The 23,552-nt window shown below is 36.0% G+C and overlaps 1 protein-coding gene across 4 annotated transcripts in view; it reads right to left on the minus strand.

The window, feature by feature from the left end:
• The window catches only part of UBR1 (ubiquitin protein ligase E3 component n-recognin 1), a 167,584-nt gene that overhangs the window by 28,162 nt on the left and 115,870 nt on the right, over nucleotides 1-23,552 (minus strand). For all 4 annotated transcript variants that reach the window (XM_060005097.1, XM_060005098.1, XM_060005096.1 and 1 more), the window contains 9 exons: nucleotides 22,473-22,654; nucleotides 18,233-18,438; nucleotides 16,528-16,621; nucleotides 15,611-15,760; nucleotides 12,684-12,781; nucleotides 9,240-9,333; nucleotides 7,833-7,981; nucleotides 3,736-3,791; nucleotides 2,595-2,691 (listed from right to left, as the gene is read on the minus strand). In XM_060005097.1, the coding sequence (XP_059861080.1) occupies nucleotides 2,595-2,691; nucleotides 3,736-3,791; nucleotides 7,833-7,981; nucleotides 9,240-9,333; nucleotides 12,684-12,781; nucleotides 15,611-15,760; nucleotides 16,528-16,621; nucleotides 18,233-18,438; nucleotides 22,473-22,654 (1,126 nt within the window). The remainder of the gene's footprint in view (nucleotides 1-2,594; nucleotides 2,692-3,735; nucleotides 3,792-7,832; nucleotides 7,982-9,239; nucleotides 9,334-12,683; nucleotides 12,782-15,610; nucleotides 15,761-16,527; nucleotides 16,622-18,232; nucleotides 18,439-22,472; nucleotides 22,655-23,552) is intronic.

Raw genomic sequence — 23,552 nt, forward strand, 5'->3', positions numbered from 1 at the left:
CTAGCTATGTTAATAGCTAAATAGCTATAAGTAAATAAATAAATCTTCCATTTATGCTAAATTAAATATCTCAGCAAAACTTATGTGATATAGCAGGAAAAGCATAGGTTTTATGGTCAGGCTTGGATTCAAATACTAGTTCTGCCTCTTTTTATGACCTCAATCAAGTCAAATAACTTCTCTGTGCCTCAGTTTCTTCATCTGTAAATCAGGAAAATGATAATTTCCTTGAAGAATGGCAGTTCAAAGACATGATTATATAAAAAGATCCTTGTACAATGCCTGGCACATACATGGCAGTGAGCATTGTATGTCCTGTTGCTACTGCAGAATCAACATGTTACAACATTATTCATCACCTTTCACACAAAACAGCTCTCTATTGTGGACTTTCTGGACTTCCCTATTTCTCTCAATAATCTAGTTACTCATTTTAATTCAAAATCTTGCCTCCACCCATCACAATTCCCTCCCTAATTTATGCTACTACATGCAGATGCATGTTACCTTTAATTTTTCCTTTTTCCAATCCAACCTATACAATATCAAATTAATTTTAGAATATTATTGCTCAAAATGTTTCAAAAATTCCCAATAACTTGAAGAATAAAGTTCAAACTTCTCATTGGGGCATTTAAGATCCTCTATTTTTATCAAAACAACTTCATGCTTCTCTATCTATCTACAGGTGCCACTACTCCTATCAAACTTGCCTAACTTGAACATATCACATGCTTTCCTACCTCCTCAATCTGTTTAAATTGTGCCCTGGGCTTAGAATGCTGTCTCTGTTCCTCTCAGCTTATCTTTATGGACCCTGTTAGAGGAAAAAAACAGCAGAGCCCCACAGTGATCCCTTCCTGTCTCAATTCTTGAAGCATGTATTCTTACCATATATCTGGCATTTGGCTACATTATAATGTGAGTTTTCACAGAGGTTCTGCTTCTTTAATTCAATCATAAGCCTTACAAATGGCAGAGACCATATCTTCTACCTCTATACAGAGTTTATAGCCCTAACACCTTGCAAATAAAGATGTTCCTGCTAATAAATTTTCACATACCAAACTTTTACATAAAGGCACAAAGCTACATTACAGAGCAAAAGCACATCAATTCTATTAGTTACTGCCAATTAGAGATTATGCACTATTATTTCAGTTTCTGTCATCTGTGATGATGTTAAATAGTCTCTTTGTTTGGTGCTTATTTTGACGTGTTTTAAACATTATAAATCCCATAACGTGTGATGAATGTAAAAGCAGGGAGACTATTTGGAAGTGCTGGTAAAACAAGGTATCCAAATTATAACAGAAATGAAAAGAGATGCCAAAAAATTAAAAAACAAGACCAAAATATTACTGTGCAAATAGGATAAACTGTTAACAATAGGAAGAGGTCCTAAGAATAAGAAGCATGTGTAACACGTGCAAAATTCTGGGCCTGTGCAACTGACCAATAAGAGAAAAAGTAAATGAAAAAACAGAAAAAATTTAAGTGTGTAGCTAGGGAACAGCATTAATATTAGATTCCTATTAGCATGAGATTAATTCAGGAGATAGCTGGAAATAAACTTGAAGATATAAAACTTGGCAGGGTAAAAGTTCTAATGAAATTTAGGTGGCAGATTTGGATGGAGCCATGGAACCCCCATGTCATTAGAGTGACAGAAAGCTGCCCAGGAAGAGCTCCCTAAGAAGCTTGTGGGAATCAACAAGGAGGAAGGTGACCTGTTTCAACAGACTTTCAAGGTAAAGTAACTGGTCAATTTTGGGGAAAAAAGCCTGTTAGATCAGCTAGAAAAACACTATGCCTGGCTTTAAAGCTTAAAAAGACTGAATGACTCTCTTATTTGGTAGAAACATACCTAGGAAGTGCAAGCTTAAACCTCTTTACCTGTGACATATTGAACTTACGAATAAAAAGACTTATAAAAACAGTCTTTTTTAAGCCTGACCTATTTAGACGCAAAGGAGCTCTTGTAGTACAAATACCTAAATGGAAATGCAGACAACCAAAATGAAAGCCAAATCATTCTACTACTGTATGACCTCTAATCCCTCTTTTTGTTTTTATATTGAGTACCATATGGGCTTAATTTCTAGCTTGTTAGAATCTAAAAAAAACCCCAACTCAGCTGTTATAGGCTGTCTCTCAAAGAAAAGGGCATGCATGGACCTACAGTCTGAGATTACCACACTTAGCACTTCTATTATTTTTATATGACTTTGATACACACCAGCAAAACTAAACATATTTTTAAATGTTCTAGCCACATCACTGCTCCCTTTTCTAACCAGACTGAGATACAAGATGTTAGTGATTGTGGATGTTGGTTCAAAAAAGCCCCTAGGTGGGTATAACCGATACACGTTGACAACATTTGAAAACACTTGGCTTTAAAAATAAGATTGCAGGTATTAAAGGGGCAGCCATGTGTTTTTTTTCTTTTTGTTTTTTTCTTTTGTAAGGCTGTGGTAATGAGTATCCAAAGTTAGTGCAGTGTGTTGTTTCCTAATAAAATACACTGCCAGAAATGCAATGGGAAAAGACACATAAATAACATAATAATAATAATTCAGAGAAGACTCTACCTGATAGAAGACGAATCAGATGTTTCTGTATCAGGACCTGAGAACAGGTAATCCTTTGTGCAATGGCAAACTGCATTAATGCTTTTAGACCATTATGCTAGATTGTAAGAGAGGGGAAGATAAAAAGATAAGGGAAGATAAAAGACCTAAGTCATTCAATGTAAAAACCAATCCCAGTCTGCAAGAATTAGTGCAGACTTACTATATACTTTACATTCTTGCAAATTTAGTTACAATATTTTTAATACTTCTAAAAAGTTTTATGACTTCACCGAATTTTTTTAATAGATCTTCCCATGACAAAGAGGTATTAAAGATATAATCATCTCAATTCTCATTTAAGTACTCATTTTCCCCAGAGTCATTCTCTTAAATATCTGGCCTAAATTATTCTATTGAGGCCTGTGCAAACAAACGTATTTACAGAAATTCTAAAATGATGGCAGAAAATCACTGAATTCAGGGAACAGATCTTCTGCTTCCCAGATGGAAGGATGGGAACTATAGGGAAGCACATCATGGACTCCAAGTCCCCTGTGTCAGCTATCAGATAATAAGAGAGAAATGGCTAGGAAGTAGGTGGTCTAGGGAATCCTGTTACCCAGTTTGTTTTCACAGGGCTACTGAGCACATTTCTTAAGCACTGTTTTTCAGGGTCCCCAATGTTATGAGGCTTGGGCCTGAGGCAGGAGTATAGTTATACAGAGTCAGGATCTGCCCATCAAGGAGTCATGGTTTAGTTTTATTCTTGAATTCAGTATGATGATTTATCTAGAGCTAAGCCAGCATTAATACTTAATATTACATGATGGTACAAAATTAGTGAGAAGGAAAAATGTAAGAGACACTAGGGTTCTGATTTGGAAATAAACAGAGAAGGGGATAAAAAGTAACCAAGTATCATCAGAAATCTTTCTGTGAATTACATTTAACCACTAAGATTGAGAAAACTCTCCAAAGTGTACAATGTTGGCCCTTCAGTCTCCTATGAGACTGAAGTAGCTTTTTTTTTTTTTAACAGAATTCTGCTAACTTTTACAGAAAAAGGAATGAATAAAGATTTTTTTAAATGATAAATATACTGCGGACTCCCTAAAAAAGCATACCAAGAGTTACACGTACCCTGCTGGAATACACATACCTGTCTATTTTGAAGTGCTCCAAACAAAGGTTTTCCTTCATCTCCCAAGAGGTTTTCTCAAAGAGTAAGAAAAACGAAAATGATAAATTCTGAATACTGCTACAATTGTATACTTGGTTTCTATCAGATATTCTTTAACTAATCTTATTTTTGACCAGATGCTTTGCACTTTTCCCCTTCAAAATTTCATGTTTAAGTCTATGCCAAAATTTCCCCCCCACCCAATTTTTAAAAATATTTATTTATTTATTTATTTCGCTGCGCTGAGTCTTAGTTGCAGCACATGGGATCTTCATTGCTACATGTGGGCTCTTTTAGTTGTGGCATGCGGCACTGGGTCAAACCCAGGCCCCCTGCATTGGAAGCACGGAGTCTTAACCACTGGACCACCAGGGAAGTCCCCCAAATTTCCAAACTTTTGAGTGAGGGAATACTACAAAGGCAAATGTAGATCATTCACAAATTGCTACTACAAATAATAAAGTCCCTGCAGCAATCAATAAAGAATACCTGGGGGCTTCCCTGGTGGCACAGTGGTTGAGAGTCCGCCTGCCGGTGTAGGGGGCACGGGTTCGTGCCCTGGTCTGGGAAGATCCTACATGCTGCGGAGCGGCTGGGCCCGTGAGCCATGGCCGCTGAGCCTGCACGTCCGGAGCCTGTGCTCCGCAACGAGAGAGGCCGCAACAGTGAGAGGCCCGTGTACTGCAAAAAAAAAAAAAAAAAAAAAAAAAAAGAATACCTGGGAAAAACAAAGCATTCTGGTTCATTTATCCTCCTTTAAAAAAAAAAAAATTCCTACGCAAAAAAAATTTTTTTTCTTTAATTGAAGTATAGTTGACTTACAATATTATATTAAGTTCAGGTATATAGTAATTTGATATTTTTACACATTACACTCCATACAAAGTTATTATAAAATACTGACTATATTCCTGTGCTTTGTATTACTTCCTTGTAACATTTATTTTGTACCTAGTAGTTTGTACCTCTTAATCTCCTTCACCTATTTTGCCCCTACTCCTACCCCTCTCCCCTCTGGTAACCACTAGTTTGTCCTTTGTATCTGTGAGTCTGTTTGCTATATTTGTTCATTTGTTTTATATTTTAGATAGCACATATAAATAAAAACATACAGTATTTGTCCTTCTCTGCAAAAAATTTTTAAATAAGTAATTTTTTTAATATAATAACACCTATTTTGTTAAAAAATAATACATAAGACAGACGTAAGTAACGTTATTGCTCTTTTAGGTACTATTAAAAAACAATTAGATTTATAGGATAAAAAGATGAAACTGAAAATACCAAAAAAGCATGGGTTCAGAAATATATTTTGCCTTGTTGGCTAGGCTATTTATTACTAAATTACTCTTATTTTCACTGATCCTTGGTAGCAAACACATCTGTGAGAGTGGAAGGCTTATTTCCTATTTTCTTTTTGCATTTTTTTATCATGTATTTTCTCTTATTCTAGCTTTGAAGAAAGCAGAAAAAATAGAAAACCAGAACTGGCTAAAAATGGACAAAATTTTGGCTAATCTAGACACCATTAAACACAAAATGCGATAGTTAAAAGGTCAGTATGAACTAAATCAAGTATCACCATGTTTAATTCTAAATGTAACCTCAATTTGCTGGTAGTTTTTTTTACCATTAGATACCAGATGTTTAACTGAATATTATATATTGTGTTACAAAAGTCACTTGAGCAAGTATAAAACCTATTAATATATCTTTTCAGTTCAGTACTGATTTTATATTTGTAAATTTTATATTAAAATGAATATCACATGATTTATATATACATTTTTAAAATTTGGAGGATGTGTGGATCATATAACCACCCTATTGGTTTTGAAACAATTCCTGAACTGACATTTTATGGACTTTGGAATTAGTCATTAAGCAAAACTTTGTTATTTCCTGGGTATTGCTTGGGAAGAAGTTTTGTTAAATAATCTGAGCGAGGAAGTACTAAATTCTTCAGAGATTAGTGCCTTTATCTCAGAAGGGCCCCCTCCTGTTATGCGGCATAAGATATCTTATTCACAAAGTGATCGATTGACAATATTTGTCCTCTTCTTCCATTCTCTTTGTCAGACCCTCTGTTTTGATTCCTCAACTATTTTTCATAACTGTGCCAACACATCCTGTATATGTCTCTCCACACCCACAGGGAGTGAGATAAGTTAGCTGTTTATGTACTAGGAATAAAGTACAGCATTATATCCACTGCATGGAAAAAGCCCTAGAGTGAAAACTATATAACACTCTATTAATCAAATAGATTCAAATTACTATGTTACAGAAACACACATGAAGACTCAGTCCTATTCTCCAATGAATTTCTCATCTACTCTATAAAAAAACTGTCACTTTTTAAAATGTTCAATGCCTAAATATAAATTTCCAATTCCTAATGCTTGTGTTCCCAAAATAGTAAAGTGTAAAAGTACCTTCATTGGAAATCTGAAGATATTTAGTAGATTATGACTCCAAAAGAATGCTTTACATTTCATATCATATTGTTCAGATTCTATTTAAACCTCATCTTTTCCTTTTCTCATTTTATTTAATCATAGTAAATATAAACCTGTGTATTTATTTTTTACCCACAATTTAAGTCTGACAGGTTTGGAAATAACTTCTAAAATCCGTTCACAGAGACTGATGCTGATGTCCAGGAACGCTCTGTGAAAGAAGTGGCTTTGGACTTCCCTGGTGGCGCAGTAGTTAAGAATCTGCCTGCCAGTGCAGGGGACATGGGTTTGAGCCCTGGTAGATCCTACATGCTGCAGAGCAACTAAGCCCGTGCACCACAACTACTGAGCCTGCGCTCTAGAGCCCACGAGCCACAACTACTGAAGCCCGCACGCCTAGAGCCCGTGCTCCACAAGAGAAGCCACTGCAATGAGAAGCCCGTGCACCGCAACGAAGAGTAGCACCCTCTCTCTGCAACTAGAGAAAGGCCTGTGTGCAGCAACGAAGACCCAACGCAGCCAAAAATAAAATATAAATAAATAAATTTATTAAAAAAAAAGAAGTGGCTTCATGTTAGTTACTTCAAATCATGAAATAGTGTCTTATTACAAAACTATATTTAAATGAAGAAAATGTGGTAGAACCATTAAAAACAGCTACCAGAAAAACTGGAAAATGAGTCTGAAACTGGCTTGGATAAAGATGACATGAAAGAATTACAGTTCTTAACTCTTTTTCATGTAGTACTCTATCTTGTGACTGTCATGAGCAAATATACTAATTTAAAAATCTAAGCAATTCTTCACTGCTTCACTACCCCTGTCTTTAATGAGATATATAACACTGTGTAAGTTTAAGGTGTACAACAGGGGTCCCCAACCCCCAGGTTGCGGACCGATATCGGTCAGTGGCCTGGTAGGAACCGGGCTGCACAGCAGGAGGTGAGCAGCGAGTGAGCGAAGCTTCATCTGCTGCTCCCCATCACCTGCATTACCACCTGAACCACTCCCCCATGCCCAGGCCACCAGTCCGCAGAAGAACTGTCTTCCATGAAACTGGTCCCTGGTGCCAAAAAGGTTGGGGACCGCTGGTGCACAACATGTTGATTTGATAGCTAGAAGCTTTCAACATGGCAGAGAACTTGACAGTGGGCTTCCCTTCAGACTTGGTAGGTTTCTTGCTGCTAATCTGTCTCTCCTGACCCCCTCAGTCTTCCTTTCTCTTTCCTGGTAATTTTTTAGATGACTTTAGTTTACCTTTCTTTTTATCTCAAAGTGTAAAAGAAATAAAAATACTGGACATTTCTGGGTTGATTCTTCTTCCTTTGTTTTTCTCTGATCTTCCAGTGTTGTAACTCTGCCACCTTTCTAATATAGCTTGCTTCATGCTGTCCCTTTCAAGTATTTTTAGTTTATATGCTCATTTTTGTAGTTAAAAGAGATTAATACAAAATATTCTAAGGCTAAATGGCATCATGTCACCTAATCTACTGATATACTAAGAGTCCTTAAACAAGTCAAAGTATTCCAGGCCATCAGGGAAAAAAAGGAATTTTGGTCAATCAATGTTAATTCTGTTTCTATAAAGCTCCAAACTAGTTCTCTTATAGGCTTTACCAATTGCCTGGATAGTGAAAGCACATGTGCTCCAGGTCATCATGGGGATTCGAGGATCCGTTTCATCAGGAGGCACTTTCAATCCAATTCTATAAATTGTTGTGGCAAAGAGAAGGACCATTTCCTTGATGCTATTAGAATATTTTATCCTAAAAATAAAACAAGAAAAATTTATATTGATATAATGGTCTAGTAAAAGGGGCTACCTATTGAGAAGTCCAATTAAGTACCAAAGTAAGAATTTAACTCCTTTTGACAAAGTAAACTACCCTTTGTCAAATTAGAGATAAGAGCTGCTGAAGAAGATTTATTCCTTAAGAAAAAATGGGAAAAGCAGAACTGTAACTCCTACAGGTAGAAAAATGTCTCCGACAAAATGGTAATGACCCAGATAATTTCTTATAAAAGATGCAGTAAATGTTCACAGCAGAAAGGGTCCAGGTCCAAATTAAGGAACAGACTGGAGAGAGGATTAAAACTCAGAGGAGGGCTTCCCTGGTGACGCAGTGGTTGAGAGTCCGCCTGCCGATGCAGCGGACGCGGGTTCGTGTCCCAGTCCGGGAAGATCCCACATGCCGTGGAGAATCTGAGCTTGCGCGTCCGGAACCTGTGCTCCGCAGCGGGAGAGGCCGCAACGGTGAGAGGCCCGCGTACCGCAAAAAAAAAAAAAAAAAAAACTCAGAGGAAACAGATCTGACATAAGTTTTAGTGTATGGATAAGGGACCAAGAAGTACTTCTGCGCTGATAGGGGTGTGTGTATGTCTGTGTGTGTATATAATAATATATGTACTAGCAATGATTATTTCTGGTTTCCTGAACTTCTATTTGTTGCAAGTAACAAATATTTTCAGTAGCAATGGGATACATAATGTAAACAAGGATCACAACTAGAAAAATGTACCTCAGATGATATTCATTAACAAGTAATATCTGATTTGGATATATTATATTTTTCAAAGTGCCTTCACATAAATATCTTTCCATTAACGTTATGAGGTAAGTTAGAAGACCACTGTCTCAATCTTACAAACAAGAAAATGAATTGTGGTAGGGTTGGAGTGACCTGAGACTTTTCAGAAGTCACAGAGCAAGTCAGATGTGATTTTAACTTAAGTCTCTTAAATTCTGTTCTTGTTGTAGGTTGGACTATATAAAAATAGTATTTTTGTTGGTCAAAAACAGTTAATTATAGGCATGGTTCACCCTAATACATATTAAATACATATTACTCTAATATCTCAAACCACTTAATTTCATTAGTACAAATAAAACTCTAGGGAGAAAGCAACAAGATAAAAATGGGATAAAGAAAACAATTTTACAAATAAAGCAAGAAGGAAGGAAAGAACTGTTCTTCACTCTTATTTTCACAACCACTTACAAACTTCTCTTGTTTAGATACTTACGAAGACTGAACTCCAAAACTCAGAATAGAATGGAACTCAAAAGTGGAATCACCCATTCCTTGATCAAACAAGACTGGAACTGTTGGCTTTTCTCCTTACAAATTAAAAGGAAAAAGAAAGAAAAATCACAGGAGTTTAGCCTGACACACACTTTTCTAGCTTTTGTAAATTATATATGATCATTTTAGAAAACTTAGAAAATGTTAATAAGCAATAAATAATCATTCACAATTTCTCCACCTAGATAACCAGATGGCATTAGGGTGATATTCTTCTGTTCTCCATATAAATGTTACACGTGTAGATTTTTTTTAAAAAGGACAACATCTCTAGTACTGTTCTGTATCTTGTTTTTTCACTAACAGATCATAAATGTCTTCCACATCAGTAACTGACCCTCTATATTTCTATTTTTAACAAATGCATAGTATTCTATTAGTAAGGCAGCATGTGTTAGTGAAAAAGAACAAGGATCTGGAGCCAAGCTGCCTGGGTATGAATCCTAGCTCTGCCAGTGACTGTTACTAAGACCTTGGGTAAATACTGAACCTCTTTGTGGCTCCATTTCCTTATCAAATTAGAATTGTTATTCCCGTATGTGAAATGACTTGTTTTCTTCTGGTGGCTCTTGAGATTCTTTTCTTCATCTCTGGTTTTCAGCAGTTTGGGTATGATCTATCTAGGTATGCTTTTAAGTTTGAAGTTCACTGAGCTTCTTAAACCTATAAATTTAAGTCTTTCTCTAAGTTTGGAAAGTTTCCAGCTATTATTTCCTCACTATTTTTTCTGTACCATCCTTTTTCTTTTCAGGACTTCAATGACACAAATGTTGGGCTAAAGGGAAGAAAAAAATGTTCCATATGTCCCTAAGGATACTGCATCGCTTTTCTGCATCACTTTTCTGTCCATTCTTCATTGTGTAATTTCCCCTGATCTAATTTCAAATTCACTGACTCTTATCTCACCGTCTCCATTCTACTACTGAGCCCATTCAGTTAAAATTGTATTCTTTTTTTCTAAAAGATTTAATTAATTAATTTTTGGGCTGCGCTGCGTCTTCGTTGCTGTGCGCAGGCTTTCTCTAGTTGTTGCGAGCGGGGGTTACTCTTCATTCTGGTGCGAGGGCTTCTCATTAAGGTGGCTTCTCTTGTTGGGGAGCACAGGCTCTAGGCGCGCAGGCTTCAGTAGTTGCAGCACACGGGCTCAGTAGTTGTGGCGTGCTGGCTTCAGTAGCTGTGGCTCATGGGCTCTAGGCGCGCAGGCTTCAGTAGTTGTGGTGCACGGGCTTAGTTGCTCTGTAGCATGTGGGATCTTCCCAGACCAGGGCTCGAACCCATGTCCCCTGCATTGGCAGGCGGATTCTTAACCACTGCGCCACCAGGGAAGCCCCCATTCAGTTAATTTTTTAATTCATATAGTATTTTTTCAATTTTGTTATCTCCATTTGGTTCTTTTTTTATAGTTTCTATTTTTTCCTGATGAGAACTCCTATTTTTCCATTCACTTCACGAGTGTTCACCTTTATTTCATGTTTCATGACTATAAAGCTGCTTTATACTTTTTGTCTGAAAAGTTCAACACTAAAACATCTCAGGATTGGCAGTTGGTTGACTGTTTTTTTCCTTGAGAGTTGGTCAGATTCTCCTGGTTCTCTGTAGCTTCAGTAATTCTGGATTGTGTCTTGGATACTTTGAATATTACATTGTGAATATATTGAACATTACTGGTCCGCATTAACATTCTCTGGAAAAATGTACCTTTTTTGTTGTTGTTCTAGTAGGCAATCAACCCAACCCAAATCAGGTTCAACAAGTTCTGTCTCACTCCCTGTAAGTGGTGGTTCCAATGTTAGTTTTCAGAGCCTTTGCTATGCTGTTTGGGTCTGCCAGTACATGTACTACTCAGGGCTCAGTCTGGAACTTGAGTGGTGGTTTAATGCAGCTTCAGTCTCAAAGCTGTTGCTATGCTTCTTTGGGCCTGTTCCACACACGTGCAGCTTGGAGCTGAGCTCAGGACTTGTGTTTGTCTCAAAAGTAGGAGATTCCCTTCTACAACTCTCTCCTCTCTGGGATTCCCCCTGTACTCTCTAGCTCCAAGGGGCCCTTCTTCCCAGTTCCTCTGGTCAAAATGACCAATTTCTCTCAGTTTTAGTCCCCTGTGCTGACTGGGGCTAACCTTGCGGTGAAGCTGTGAGGCAAAGAAAAAAATAATGAGGATTCACCCAGAATTTTTTGGAATATAGTGGTCCCATTTCTCCCAGATCTTTTGACAAGTAAGACTGGTTTTCTCTTGGGATTTTAGATATTTATGTGGCCACCATGGCAGTGCAGTTCCATGACTGAAGCTGGCCTTGGGAAAGAGCCAAAAGAGAGGGAAAAAAACACAACAAGTGGCATGGACATATATACACTACCAAATGTAAAACTGATAGCTAGTGGGAAGCAGCTGCATAGCACAGGGAGATCAGCTCGGTGCTTTGTGACCACCTAGAGGGGTGGGATTGGGGGGGTGGGATAGGGAGGGTGGGAGGGAGGGAGATGCAAGAGGGAAGAGATATGGGGATATATATGTATGTATAACTGATTCACTTTGTTATAAAGCAGAAGCACACCATTGTAAAGCAATTATACTCCAATAAAGACGCGGAAAAAAAAAAAGAATTCCCTTTACACTCTCCAGCTCTGAGGGGCTTCTTTTCCAGTCCTCTGGCCAGAAAGATGGCATCTCTCCTGGATTTTTTACTGTTCATGTCCACTGCATAGTTCTGTGACTCAGGCTACCCCAGGGTCAAAACTGGGAAATAAAGGAGGAACAAAAAAACCCCAGGAAACTCACTGCCTGTACTAAACATTCCTCAGATTTTTACTTCCACCCCAATCTGCCTGCCATTGTTTACTTCTCTGAGCCTTTAGGTAGTCTTATCTCTCAACTGTGAAGAATATATAAATGGGGTAATAATTTCCAAATGTTTGTTGTTATTAATATTAATTACAACATATTAACAGTATTAATAATAGTTAACACTTATATAGTATTTACTATGTACCATGCACTGTTCTACTTTATGTAGGATAACTCAATCCTTCAATCAATGAGATAGGTACTATTATCATTCCCACTTTGCAAATAAGAAAGCTGAGGCACAGAGAGGTTAAGTAACTTGTCCAAGATCACACAGATAGTAAGTGATAGATCTAAGACTTAAATCCAAGCATTGTGACTCCAGATTAATTACTGTCCACACTGCCTCATAGTATGAAAAATTATTAAATTGAGTAAAGTGATTTAAGCCAAATTTAGCCTTGGTCTAAAAAAACCTATTTCCTAATATTTAACAAATCTGTATGTACAAACCATATTTTAGAGCAATAAGTACTTTCAAAAAAATAAAGACTCTGACACTTGAATCTCATACAGCTAAATATAAAATAATTTTAAGCAAACCTTTAGCATGTTTCATATTATAACCTGTTATTCTGGCCAGAACAGTCTGTATCCATCGTGCCAGGGTCAAAAGTTGAGCAAGAGCTTCTGTATTCTCACTGAAAAATGATATTTAAAAATTATTAAAGCCATTGGCACAAAGTCAAACTGAAAAGCTGAATTTGTAGGGTCTTTCCATGGATAAACGGCTGTATGAAAAAGTCAAACTCCTCCAGATTAGCTTCCTAGGTCATAGAAACACTGGTGCCTAAAAATGTAGTTTTGGGAGGGAAGAAAAATTTTAAAGTACAAAGAACAAGATACCACCCATACACCCAACACCTGGAAGTAATAAATGTCAGTAAATGAAATCACCATTCTAGCTGCTCAAGTCAAAAACTAGGTATCACCACTGATATATCTGATTCCTTCACACACCACGTTCTAATCCATCAGCTAGTCTTGCAGGTTTCATCTTCTAAATGTATTCCAAGTTGATCACTTCTTTCTATCTCCATCATTACTACCCTAATCCAAGTTACACTATCCATCACCCGGACTACTTCAATAGACTGTTCTTCCTGCTTCCACAGCAGTGCTTCTTTATTATCTATACATTCATCACACAACCGCCAGCAAGATCTTTTAAAAATGTAAATCAGATTGTATCACTTCCCTATCCAAAACATTCCAATGGTTTTCCATCACACATAAAATACAGTTCTAACTTCAAATCTTAGCTCATAAGCCCTTTTAGGATCTGGTTCCTTGCTTGCTCCATTCCAAGCGTACTGCCTTCTTCCTGTGCCTTGAACCTGCTGCCTTCTTGCTTCACCTTCAACACGCTGATGTGCTCCTACTTCAGGGTCTTTGCTCTTGATATTGCCTGTTCTTAGAATTCTCTTCTCTCAGAGAGTAGCACTGCTTGTCCTTCACTTTATTCAGGTCTCTATCCAAACGTCACCGTCTCGGAGAGGAGCTCCCTGCCGACTCAATCTGTAGAGAACCTCATGCACTGGTCTGTCTCTAGCCCTTTATGCTGCCAATTTAGTTTTTCTCTGTATTTCTCACTACTCAATACTCTGTATTTTTATGTTTACCATTGGTCTCTCCTCTCTGTAATATAAATTCCGTAAGGGCAGGGGTTTGACCCAAACTGCTATTAACAACCAAGGGGGACCAGAAACAGTGCTATTAAAAAGGACTATAAAGTAGAGATTTGCTTACTGAAAGGACAGCTTTAAGTGAAGTTAAAATATACAATGAACTGTGCCAAAATTCACATCTCTGGGCACAAATTTGATCTAAGAATTTTTTCAGTTCTCAGAAATGAAAGTGTACTCTGATTTGTTATGACCAATTTTCTTTAAAAATGCTAGCTTATTATTAGTTTTGATAAAGTTTTTTATATGCTCTTAACTTTAGTATCTTAGGTTATACTCATGTTGATTTTCTAACAAAAGAGGCAAATATATTCCAACTATACAGGTAAGTTCAAATGCCTAATAAAAATGTTATGTATAATTATGTATTTCAGATCCTAAGTAACAAAATTGTTACTACAGACTAAAAGTGTCACAGGGTTTGAAGAGACCTAGTTGTAAGGATCAGTCTAACTTTAGAAAGGACTGCCCTGAAGCATCCTATTCTTAAAGATATCAAGGAGGACTTCCCTGATGGCATAGTGGTTAAGAATCCACCTGCCAATGCAGGGGACACGGTCTGAGCCCTGGTCTGGGAAGATCCCACATGCTGCAGAGCAACTGAGCCTGTGAGCCACAAATACTGAGCCCGCGCTCTAGAGCCCGTAAGCCACAACTACTGAGCCCACGCATTGCAACTACTGAAGCCTGCGTGCCTAGAGCCCGTGCCTGGCAACAAGAGAAGCTACCACAAAGAGAAGCCTGCACACCACAATGAAGAGTAAGTAGCCCCCGTTCACCACAACTAGAGAAAGCCCATGTGCAGCAACGAAGACCCAACACAGCCAAAAAATAAATAAAACTAAAATAAATAAATAAATAAAAGATAAATCTTTGTGATGTCACCTTCTTCCTAAAAGATGACATTCTATGTCCCAATACACTAAATAGAAAACAATTCAAAATTATGTTTTCTAATGACATGGAATAGGAGAGACAGAGCAACTACTTACTGACGCTGATTGCCAAACCTATCACCTTTGAACTCTTATGCTGTGAAAACAAGTTAAAAGTGTTTTATCAATAAAATCATTTTCTTTAGAAAAACTTAGGTCTATCACTACAAAGTCACTGAGTTAAAAAAAACTGAAATAATAATAATAATAAATAGTACTGTTATCATCATGTAGAATAGTGAGAATACAGAAATATACAATTACATGTTCTAGTTGTCATAAAAAAACTAATAAATCTGCTATTACATTCTATTCACAGATGGTCAGAATATAAAAGTTTAAAAATTTATTCTAAACACTAAAAAACTATCCATAGATGAACCTATCGTGTTTATTTACCTTTATAGTTAAACTTTTGTCCATGTCTCTACAACTACAGCATTTGGATCTTCAGAAAAATAGAATAGAAATAATAATACAAAGACCTGCAGAGCAACCAAACTCCTAATAGCAACTCTAATGCTGGCAAAGGACTATAAGAAAGGAATGGATCTTCTCTGCAACTTTCTTCCTTCTGTGAGTGCTAAGATGGAGATCAAAGTTCTATTACTTTAATGGCTGTTGGAAGACAGATACAAAACATGTAGACTTGAGTAAATGAATGTTCCAGTTCCTTTAGAAACCAAAAATTGGGGCTTTTATCATATTTTTAAAGTTGAATACAAGTTATAAAATGAAAAAGTATTAATTAAATAGCAAAAAAGGAATTAGCAATCTAATTAAAACAGTCACAACAAAAGGATTAAAGACAACTTAAAAAAAATTAACCAAAACATAAATTAAAATATACCTGCTTATCCTTTGAGGTTGCAAAGGAATAATGGGGATCACAGTATTGCACAGAGACTTGCAAAGAGGGCAAAGATATTCTCCACTCTCTAAGTCAAAAAGGTCAACATGAATGCGTTGCTGAGAGCTCAGCTGTACAGCTTCAAAATACCTGCAAAATTCCAAGACATAGGTCCATTCAAAACTACACATGTATCTTTGCTCTAATTCAACTGAAGAAAATCTGAAATTTTTGCCTCAATAAACATCTTTAGAATCTACATGCAAAAATACACAAATTATAATTATAGAAGAAATAGGACGCCCATTCTTTTGGGGACAAACTGGAGGACACATCAGGGCAGAAACAAATTTAAAATAGTTTTACTGAATTATAACTTGTCTCCTGCCTCAACAGCATGGAGATACAATACAGATACTACCTCCCTCAGTTTCCAATGACCAACTGAAGTAGTAAGGGCTATTACAGGAAAATTATGTATTTTAATCTGATGCCAAAAAGGTAAACCCTACACAAAATATTTCGCAGGAATTATATTTCTGAACTTTTATCTCTTCCAGATATACAACTAGAACTTCATGTCCCCTATTCTACCTCAAAGGTACTTTTCCTTCTATGTTTTGAGGGGAATGAGATTTTTATAAAGATTATTACTTCTTTTATACAAATACTGATCAAAGAGACTAATTAGTTTGTGCAAAGCAAGTACAGTGAAAATTTTAAGTTGATAACTTTACACACCAATTTCTAAGGGTGATACTATAATGAGTATCATGCAAACAAAATCAGTAATTAAAACTGCTTCAATTATTCAAATAAGAAAAAAAGAAGACACGAGAAAACATGCCTTTTTGTGGCCTTTAGAGAACTTCAATATTCCTAGCTTCTTTCAAGAACATGTCAGAAGGACAACTTACTTCTGCCAGCACACTGCATGCATTACATGACCACAGCTTCCTGTGTAAGTTCCATATGCCAAGTCTGAATCCATGAAAAGTGGGTCCACGGTTTCTGATACAGAAAGACAAAAATATGAGGTATGTATTCATCTGCCCCACAATCATAAAAAGAAACCAAACAAAAAAAGAGGTTATCAGGTCTAAAATTCTAATCATAAACTTTCTTAGGAATGTCCAATAAAAGTGTCACAATATCATGGCAGTAGTATATATATTCTTAAGAGTAAGTAAAAAGAGGAAAATATAAAGCTAGACTTCCAGGTGTGATTAGTATGGATTAATGACAACTTCTATTCTTTTTTTTTTTTTTGCGGTACGCAGGCCTCTCACTGTTGTGGCCTCTCACGTTGCGGAGCACAGGCTCCGGATGCGCAGGCTCAGCGGCCATGGCTCACAGGCCCAGCCGCTCCGCGGCATGTGGGATCTTCCCAGACCGGGGCACGAACCCGTGTCCCCTGCATCGGCAGGTGGACTCTCAACCACTGCGCCACCAGGGAAGCCCACAACTTCTATTCTTGATGTATTAACATTAGGCTTTAAGTTGCATTATCTTGGTTGTTGAAGCAATTTTCTATGATTCAAGCACAGTTTACTTTTGTATTTTAAAAGTGATTTGACTGGGTAACTTTAAGGGATATTTAGAGGCAATATAATCTACTGGCTAAGAGCACAGACTATGGGGTTCAAAACCTGATTTCACCATTTATAATTTGTGGCTTCTGACAAGTTAGTTAATTTCTCTGTGCCTCAGTTTCTTCATCTGTAAATGGAGCCAATACTGGTACCTAAATCACAGGGCTGTTATGAAGATTAAGTGAGTAAATACACATAAAGCACTTAACCAGTGCCTGGCACATGGTGAGTATTCATTAGATGTTAACCTTTTTTATCATTATTATTATTCCAAGGGTATTTAAAAAATAAAGCAGCTAACTCCTGATGTGATATAAGAATTACAACATATTATGTAATAAGTACTCCAGCCAAGAAAATGTTTAACAAGAACCTAACCACATGGCAACAACCAGACAAATCCACAATGTAAGACACTGTACAGGAAAACTGGCCTGCATTCTTCAAAAAACTTATGATGAAAAAAAAAAAGGCAAGTGACTATTCTAGATTAAAACAGACATAAAATAAGCAACATAGGAAACATGTCTGAATCCTAAATGGAAAAAAAAGTCTAGCTAAAAAAAGACATTTTGAGGGCAGTTGGGGAAATTCAAATATGGATTTTATATTAGATGATATTACTGAATTAGTAATTTTCTTAAATGTTATACTGGTATGCTAGATATATAATAGATTATCTTTAGTTTTAGAAAATGCATGTGGAAATATTTAGGGAATATTTAGGGAATATTTAGGGAAATGTCATGAATTCCTACTTGCAAATGGTTCAGCAAAAAGAAATGGAGATAGATAGAAAGAGACAGAATGAGCAACGTGGCCATGTGTTAACCAAAATTTTAAAAAACAGACAAAGGAGCCAAAATGGCATGTAAAAATCTAGCGTCCATTTTATAAATGGGTAAAATGTGATCTGACCAAATAAGGCTAAATACAATCTCACTCCCAAACTTCTTTCAGATAGTATTTTTTCTAATTACACAAGTATGAAAAGAAATGCTCAAAAAGACATTTATTAAACAATACATACCCCCTGAGAGTTCTATGGGTTTTCCCCTGTGCTGGGTTAAGGCGGTGGATTTCTGGACACAGGCCGATAATACCATGGCATTATTTTCTAGTTTCACCTCTTGTTCTTCTTGGCAGAGGATGCATGTCAGCACCTCCTTTTCAGTAACAGACGGACCCCGTTTAGGACCCAAAGCAATTTTACTGTAGTCACTGACTGCTGGGGTGCTAGCAAGAGAAACGACCAGAAATGAGGACACATGTTTTGGTCACTTGTCTTTATATTTTGGTAGATTTTAAGTAACTTTAGGGCAAGAACTTTAAGAACAAAAAAAATAAAATAAAAATTATATTTAGCAATATTAGCTTAAAATCTTCCCCCTTGATTTTTCTGACTTTTATCAGTTAATTTGCTTACTAGAAAATACATTCTGTGTTGATAAGTGCAAAAAGAGAAAAAGCAGATCACAAAGTAGAATGCATATTATAATTATAGTTAACTTACTGTACCAAGAAGCTGTGAATCTGTTTTTTCTCATTATAAAAGTAATACATACTTATTAAGAAATTTTGGAAAGTCTAGAAAAATATAAAGAAGAAAATAAAAAGCATCATACTCTCACAACCTAGAAATAACGACTTGTACATGTCCTTCCAGTCTGCTTTCTATTTATAACATTTTTTACATAATTAAGATCACATTACATATACGGTTTGTGTCCTGCTTTATTCACTTATATCTTAGCTGTTTTCTCATGTCATGAAATTTGCTTCAGAAACATTATTTTTAAATGGCTGTACAGTACTCTCACTAGATGTGCCATAATGGTTTTATCCATTCCCTCTTATTAGGCATTGAAGTTTCTGTTCTACTTTGGTAGCTATTAAAATTTAAAATATACATCTTAGTGACTTAGCAATTCATAAGATGTATTCAATGTGTACAATAATAAATAAGAGCAAATACTTACAAAGCACTAATTGTAATGTGAGGCACTGTTTCAAATACTTTATGTTACCTCATTTAATCCTTCCAACAATCCTATAAGGCAGGTACTATTATTATCTCTATTTTTCAGATGAAGAATCTGAGGCCTAGAGATGGTAAGAGACTTATCTAATGATTCATCTAGGAAGTAACCGGGCCAGGATTTAACCCAGATGATCTGACTTCACAGGCCATGCCGTGTAATACTGCCTCGCTATCCATGCAAGAAGCTCCCTGAGATATCATATATCATCCAACAAACTGGAAATAACTTAAATGGTTATCATCAGTATACATGAAATTACATAATACAGAATAGTATGAAGTTTTTAAAAGGTGGGTCTCAGCTAGGTGTGGTACTTACTACTTTTTAGGAGGGGTTCAGCAACATGTGAGTAAAGTTAACTTTTTGGTTATCATAAGGCTAGGGGGCACTACTGCACTTCAGTGGATAAAGGGCCAGAAATGCTAAATGCCCTGCAATTCATTAGGCATAAGAACTGCTGTCCAAATGCCAAGAATGAGGAATGCTAAGCTTGTTTTTTTTATTATTTTATTAATTAATTTATTTATTTGGCCACCCTGGGTCTTAGTTGCGGCATCCGGGCTCTTAGTCGCAGCATGCAGGATCTAGTTCCCTGACCAGGGATTGAACCCAGGCCCCCTCATTGTGAGCACGTTGTCTTAACCACCGGACCGCCAGGGAAGTCCCTGAGCTTGTTTTGTATGTAAGAATATACATATACAGATTTCCAAGACATAATATTAAATGAAAATGGGAAACTGAAGAATGATACATGCATAATAACATTTATGCAAATAAAACAAAAGGCTGAATGACACTATATAATTTCTATGGTTACATATATTTGTATCATTATAATAGCACAGTAAAAATTCTTATAAGATATACATAAAACTTATAACCAGAGTATCTCTGAGGAAGGGCAGAAAGGGGTGCAGGATTTGGGCCAGTACTCAAATGGAACTTTAGCTTTATCTCTAACATTTGATTTTTAAAAGGAAAATGTGTTAATATAACTGTAATTAAAATTTTAAATGTAAATGTAAATTTGTAAATGTAATGTAAATGAAAAATGTAATTACATTTAAAACATGTAAGAGAATATATTTGTGACTTTGGGATAGGAAAAGCCTTCTTAAGCAAGATACAAAAAGTTAAAACTCGAAAAGACTGACAAATCTGTCTTTATCAACACTGAAAACTTTGCTATGGCTAAAATTTCATAATTAATGTTAAATAAACAGGAACAACATATGAGAAACATGAAACAAACTTTAATATCCATAATTTTAAAGGACTTCTAGAAATCAGTAAGATAAAAGTAAAGTATCCAATAGACATGGGCAAAGGATAATAAGAGGCAATTCTCAGAAGACAAAATTTAACAGGCTAGTGAATAATTATAAGAAAAGATGCTCAACCTAGTACTAACCAATCAGGGAATTTCAGAAGGGCACAAATTTATAATTTTGATTATACCAAATATTTTCAAGTACTGATAATTTTAAGTATTGGTGAGAATGAAAGAAACAGGAACTCTTCATACACTGCTGGGAGTAGAAATTGGTGAAACTACTTTGGAGGGCAATGTGGCAGTATCTATTAAAATTTTAAATAATTATGACCCAGCCCTTTCATTTATTAGATTCCACCCTTGAGAAGTACTTGTAGGGTTGTGTAAGGGGGAACATACAAAAATGTTCTGACACATTGTTTGTAATATGGGAAAACTGGGGAACAAGGGAAAAACAACTTAAATGTCCAAAATATGATAAATAAAATATTATATATCCATACTATGGAATACTATGCAGCAGTCATAAAGAATGATGTAGAATCTACTCTAAAGGTCTATCTGTATTGACATGAAAAGATTTAAAAGACACTGAATGAAAAAGCAACCCACAGAACAAAAAAGGATGGTAAAATTTTAAAAAGCCACTAAAACACACAAAACAAGACTCATTATTATTCACGTACAAATGTTTACAAATGCATAGAAAGACACCTAGAACCATAGTTATTATCACAATGGTTATCTGTGGAGAAAGATCAGGAATGCAGAGGACGGTCAAAGGAGACTTACTGTGTTATGTGAATTGTTTTCAGTGAGAACACATACACAATTTTATGTGTACAATCAATCAGGCAATAAAAATATATTATGAAAGCACTAGGGCCATTAATTAATTCTGAGTACATTTCTGCTTACATCCTCTTGTTTGAATAAATATACAGTAGTCTCTTGTTCATTACTTTCTAAATGTTATATTGTTCATAGGTAATATCAAGAGGGTTGGGACTTCTGCTTGTTGTTTAAAGTTTTGTATTAGTTTCTAGTTTTATTACTGGGATGTTGTCATCCCAGGATAGTTTACCACCATAATTTTAATCTTTAAGATATAGAGTCAGTATTCTTTGTGGTTCTTTGTTAGCATACTCAGCTTCAGGATTACAGACATATTATGTAAAGTATAATGTTTACTGTCTACTGTTATTGCAGAAGCACAATTTCCTAAAAGTATCCACAACACACATTGTTTTAAGGAGCAGTGAAAGCTTGTTTTTAAAAATAAGCATAGAAGGGATTTTCAATATTTTAAATTGGAATGCTTTTCAAAGAACCATTATTTTGCCTCCTCCCTTTTCTCACTGTATCTAAATAACAGCCCACAAAACACTACTCTCAGAAAGTTAACAGATTTCCCCAAGAGCACAGCATAGTGTCATAGTCAGAAAACGAGGTTTACTAATTCCCATTCCAATGTGCTCTCCATGACTAAAACTATAGGCGTTGCCTTCTTTCTTTTTTAGAAAAAAGGAAAAATTAACATGGACCATCTTTTTCAAGTGAAGGGTTTTTTTTCAATCTGTAATAGCAGCAGTCATTTTTACCAGAACTCATAAAAATGATGTGGAATATACGAACTGATACATAAATGTGTACCTAAAGAAGTCCGCACGTACAAGATAACAGGAGATGATTTCTATCTTTGCTGTTTCCATCGTCATGCCTTTTTGTGCATAAAGGTTCCCGACTAACTTCATTGTGCACTTGAACAGTTTATCAACATAAAATTACATCCAGTAAGAGGCTTCACTGTGCCCTTGCTAGCTTAAAAATAGTGTGATTTCTCTTACTTTGAAATATATTTTGAAAAAATATTATTTGTATTTTTATTATTTGTGAATATGTAATTTTTCCTACAAGAAACTGGGTTGCTAATTTTTAGTTTTGCTTTATTTTACCTCTCTTCCTCCATAATGGAGTCTTCTTTCCCAGACATTTCTGACGTACTGTCATACATGAGTTTGTGAGTTTCAATAAAGTTCTTCTGTAAGGCGGACATCTGAGCCATGATCTTCTGGCGATGAAGCCTAGCAGCTTCAGCTTTTCTTTTTCGTTCTGCTTTTTCTTTATCATGAGTAATCTGGGTATTAAAAGACCAGAAAAATTAGGTAAGATCCATTGTGAAAATTTACATATACTGTTCAGTCAGGCAAAATTTCCTAGAGTAAACTCAGATTCAATCTGATGACTCAAAATTAACATACAGGCTCCATCACATCTTACAATTAATTGTTCCACTGGTTACTTCAATAATTTAACTTATTAAAACATTTTTTTAACTTAAAATGCCAAGTATCTTAAATATCTAATAAACTGCTTTTTATATTCAATGCAGGTATATTAAGAAACAAAATTAAATGAAATAATAATTTTGAGGGCTTCCCTGGTGGCGCAGTGGTTGAGAGTCCACCTGCCAATGCAGGGGACACGGGTTCGTGCCCCGGTCTGGGAAGATCCCACATGCCGCGGAGTGGCTGGGCCCGTGAGCCATGGCCGCTGAGCCTGCGCATCTGGAGCCTGTGCTCCGCAACAGGAGAGGCCACAGCAGTGAGAGGCCCGCGTACCACAAAAAAAAAATAATAATAATAATAATAATTTTGAATCATTTGTCAATCATTTAACCACTGACATTTAATCAATTTAAAGCCAACTTGATGTCTAACAGTTACTACTTAACACATTGCTAAGAATGAGAACTTTAACAACATTACTGAAATGCATTGGTGTCTTTTTATTTATTTTAACTTAAGTCCAGTGTTTTTCTTTTAGGAAAGATAGTTAATAACCACAAGTAATAATATTCTAATGATTTTGAGATTAAAATCATCAAAACCTGATTCGTTATATTATGGAAATTCATAACGTAAAGATTACTGCGTTTCATTAAATCTTAGATGCACCATAATCTTGTGTTCCACTAAGAATGCTGCTGATTAAATAATAAGAAGGCAAGGATTATAAGACATATTCCAATTTCA

This window comes from Delphinus delphis, chromosome 2, assembly GCF_949987515.2.
Source record: "Delphinus delphis chromosome 2, mDelDel1.2, whole genome shotgun sequence".
Lineage (NCBI taxonomy): Eukaryota > Metazoa > Chordata > Mammalia > Artiodactyla > Delphinidae > Delphinus > Delphinus delphis.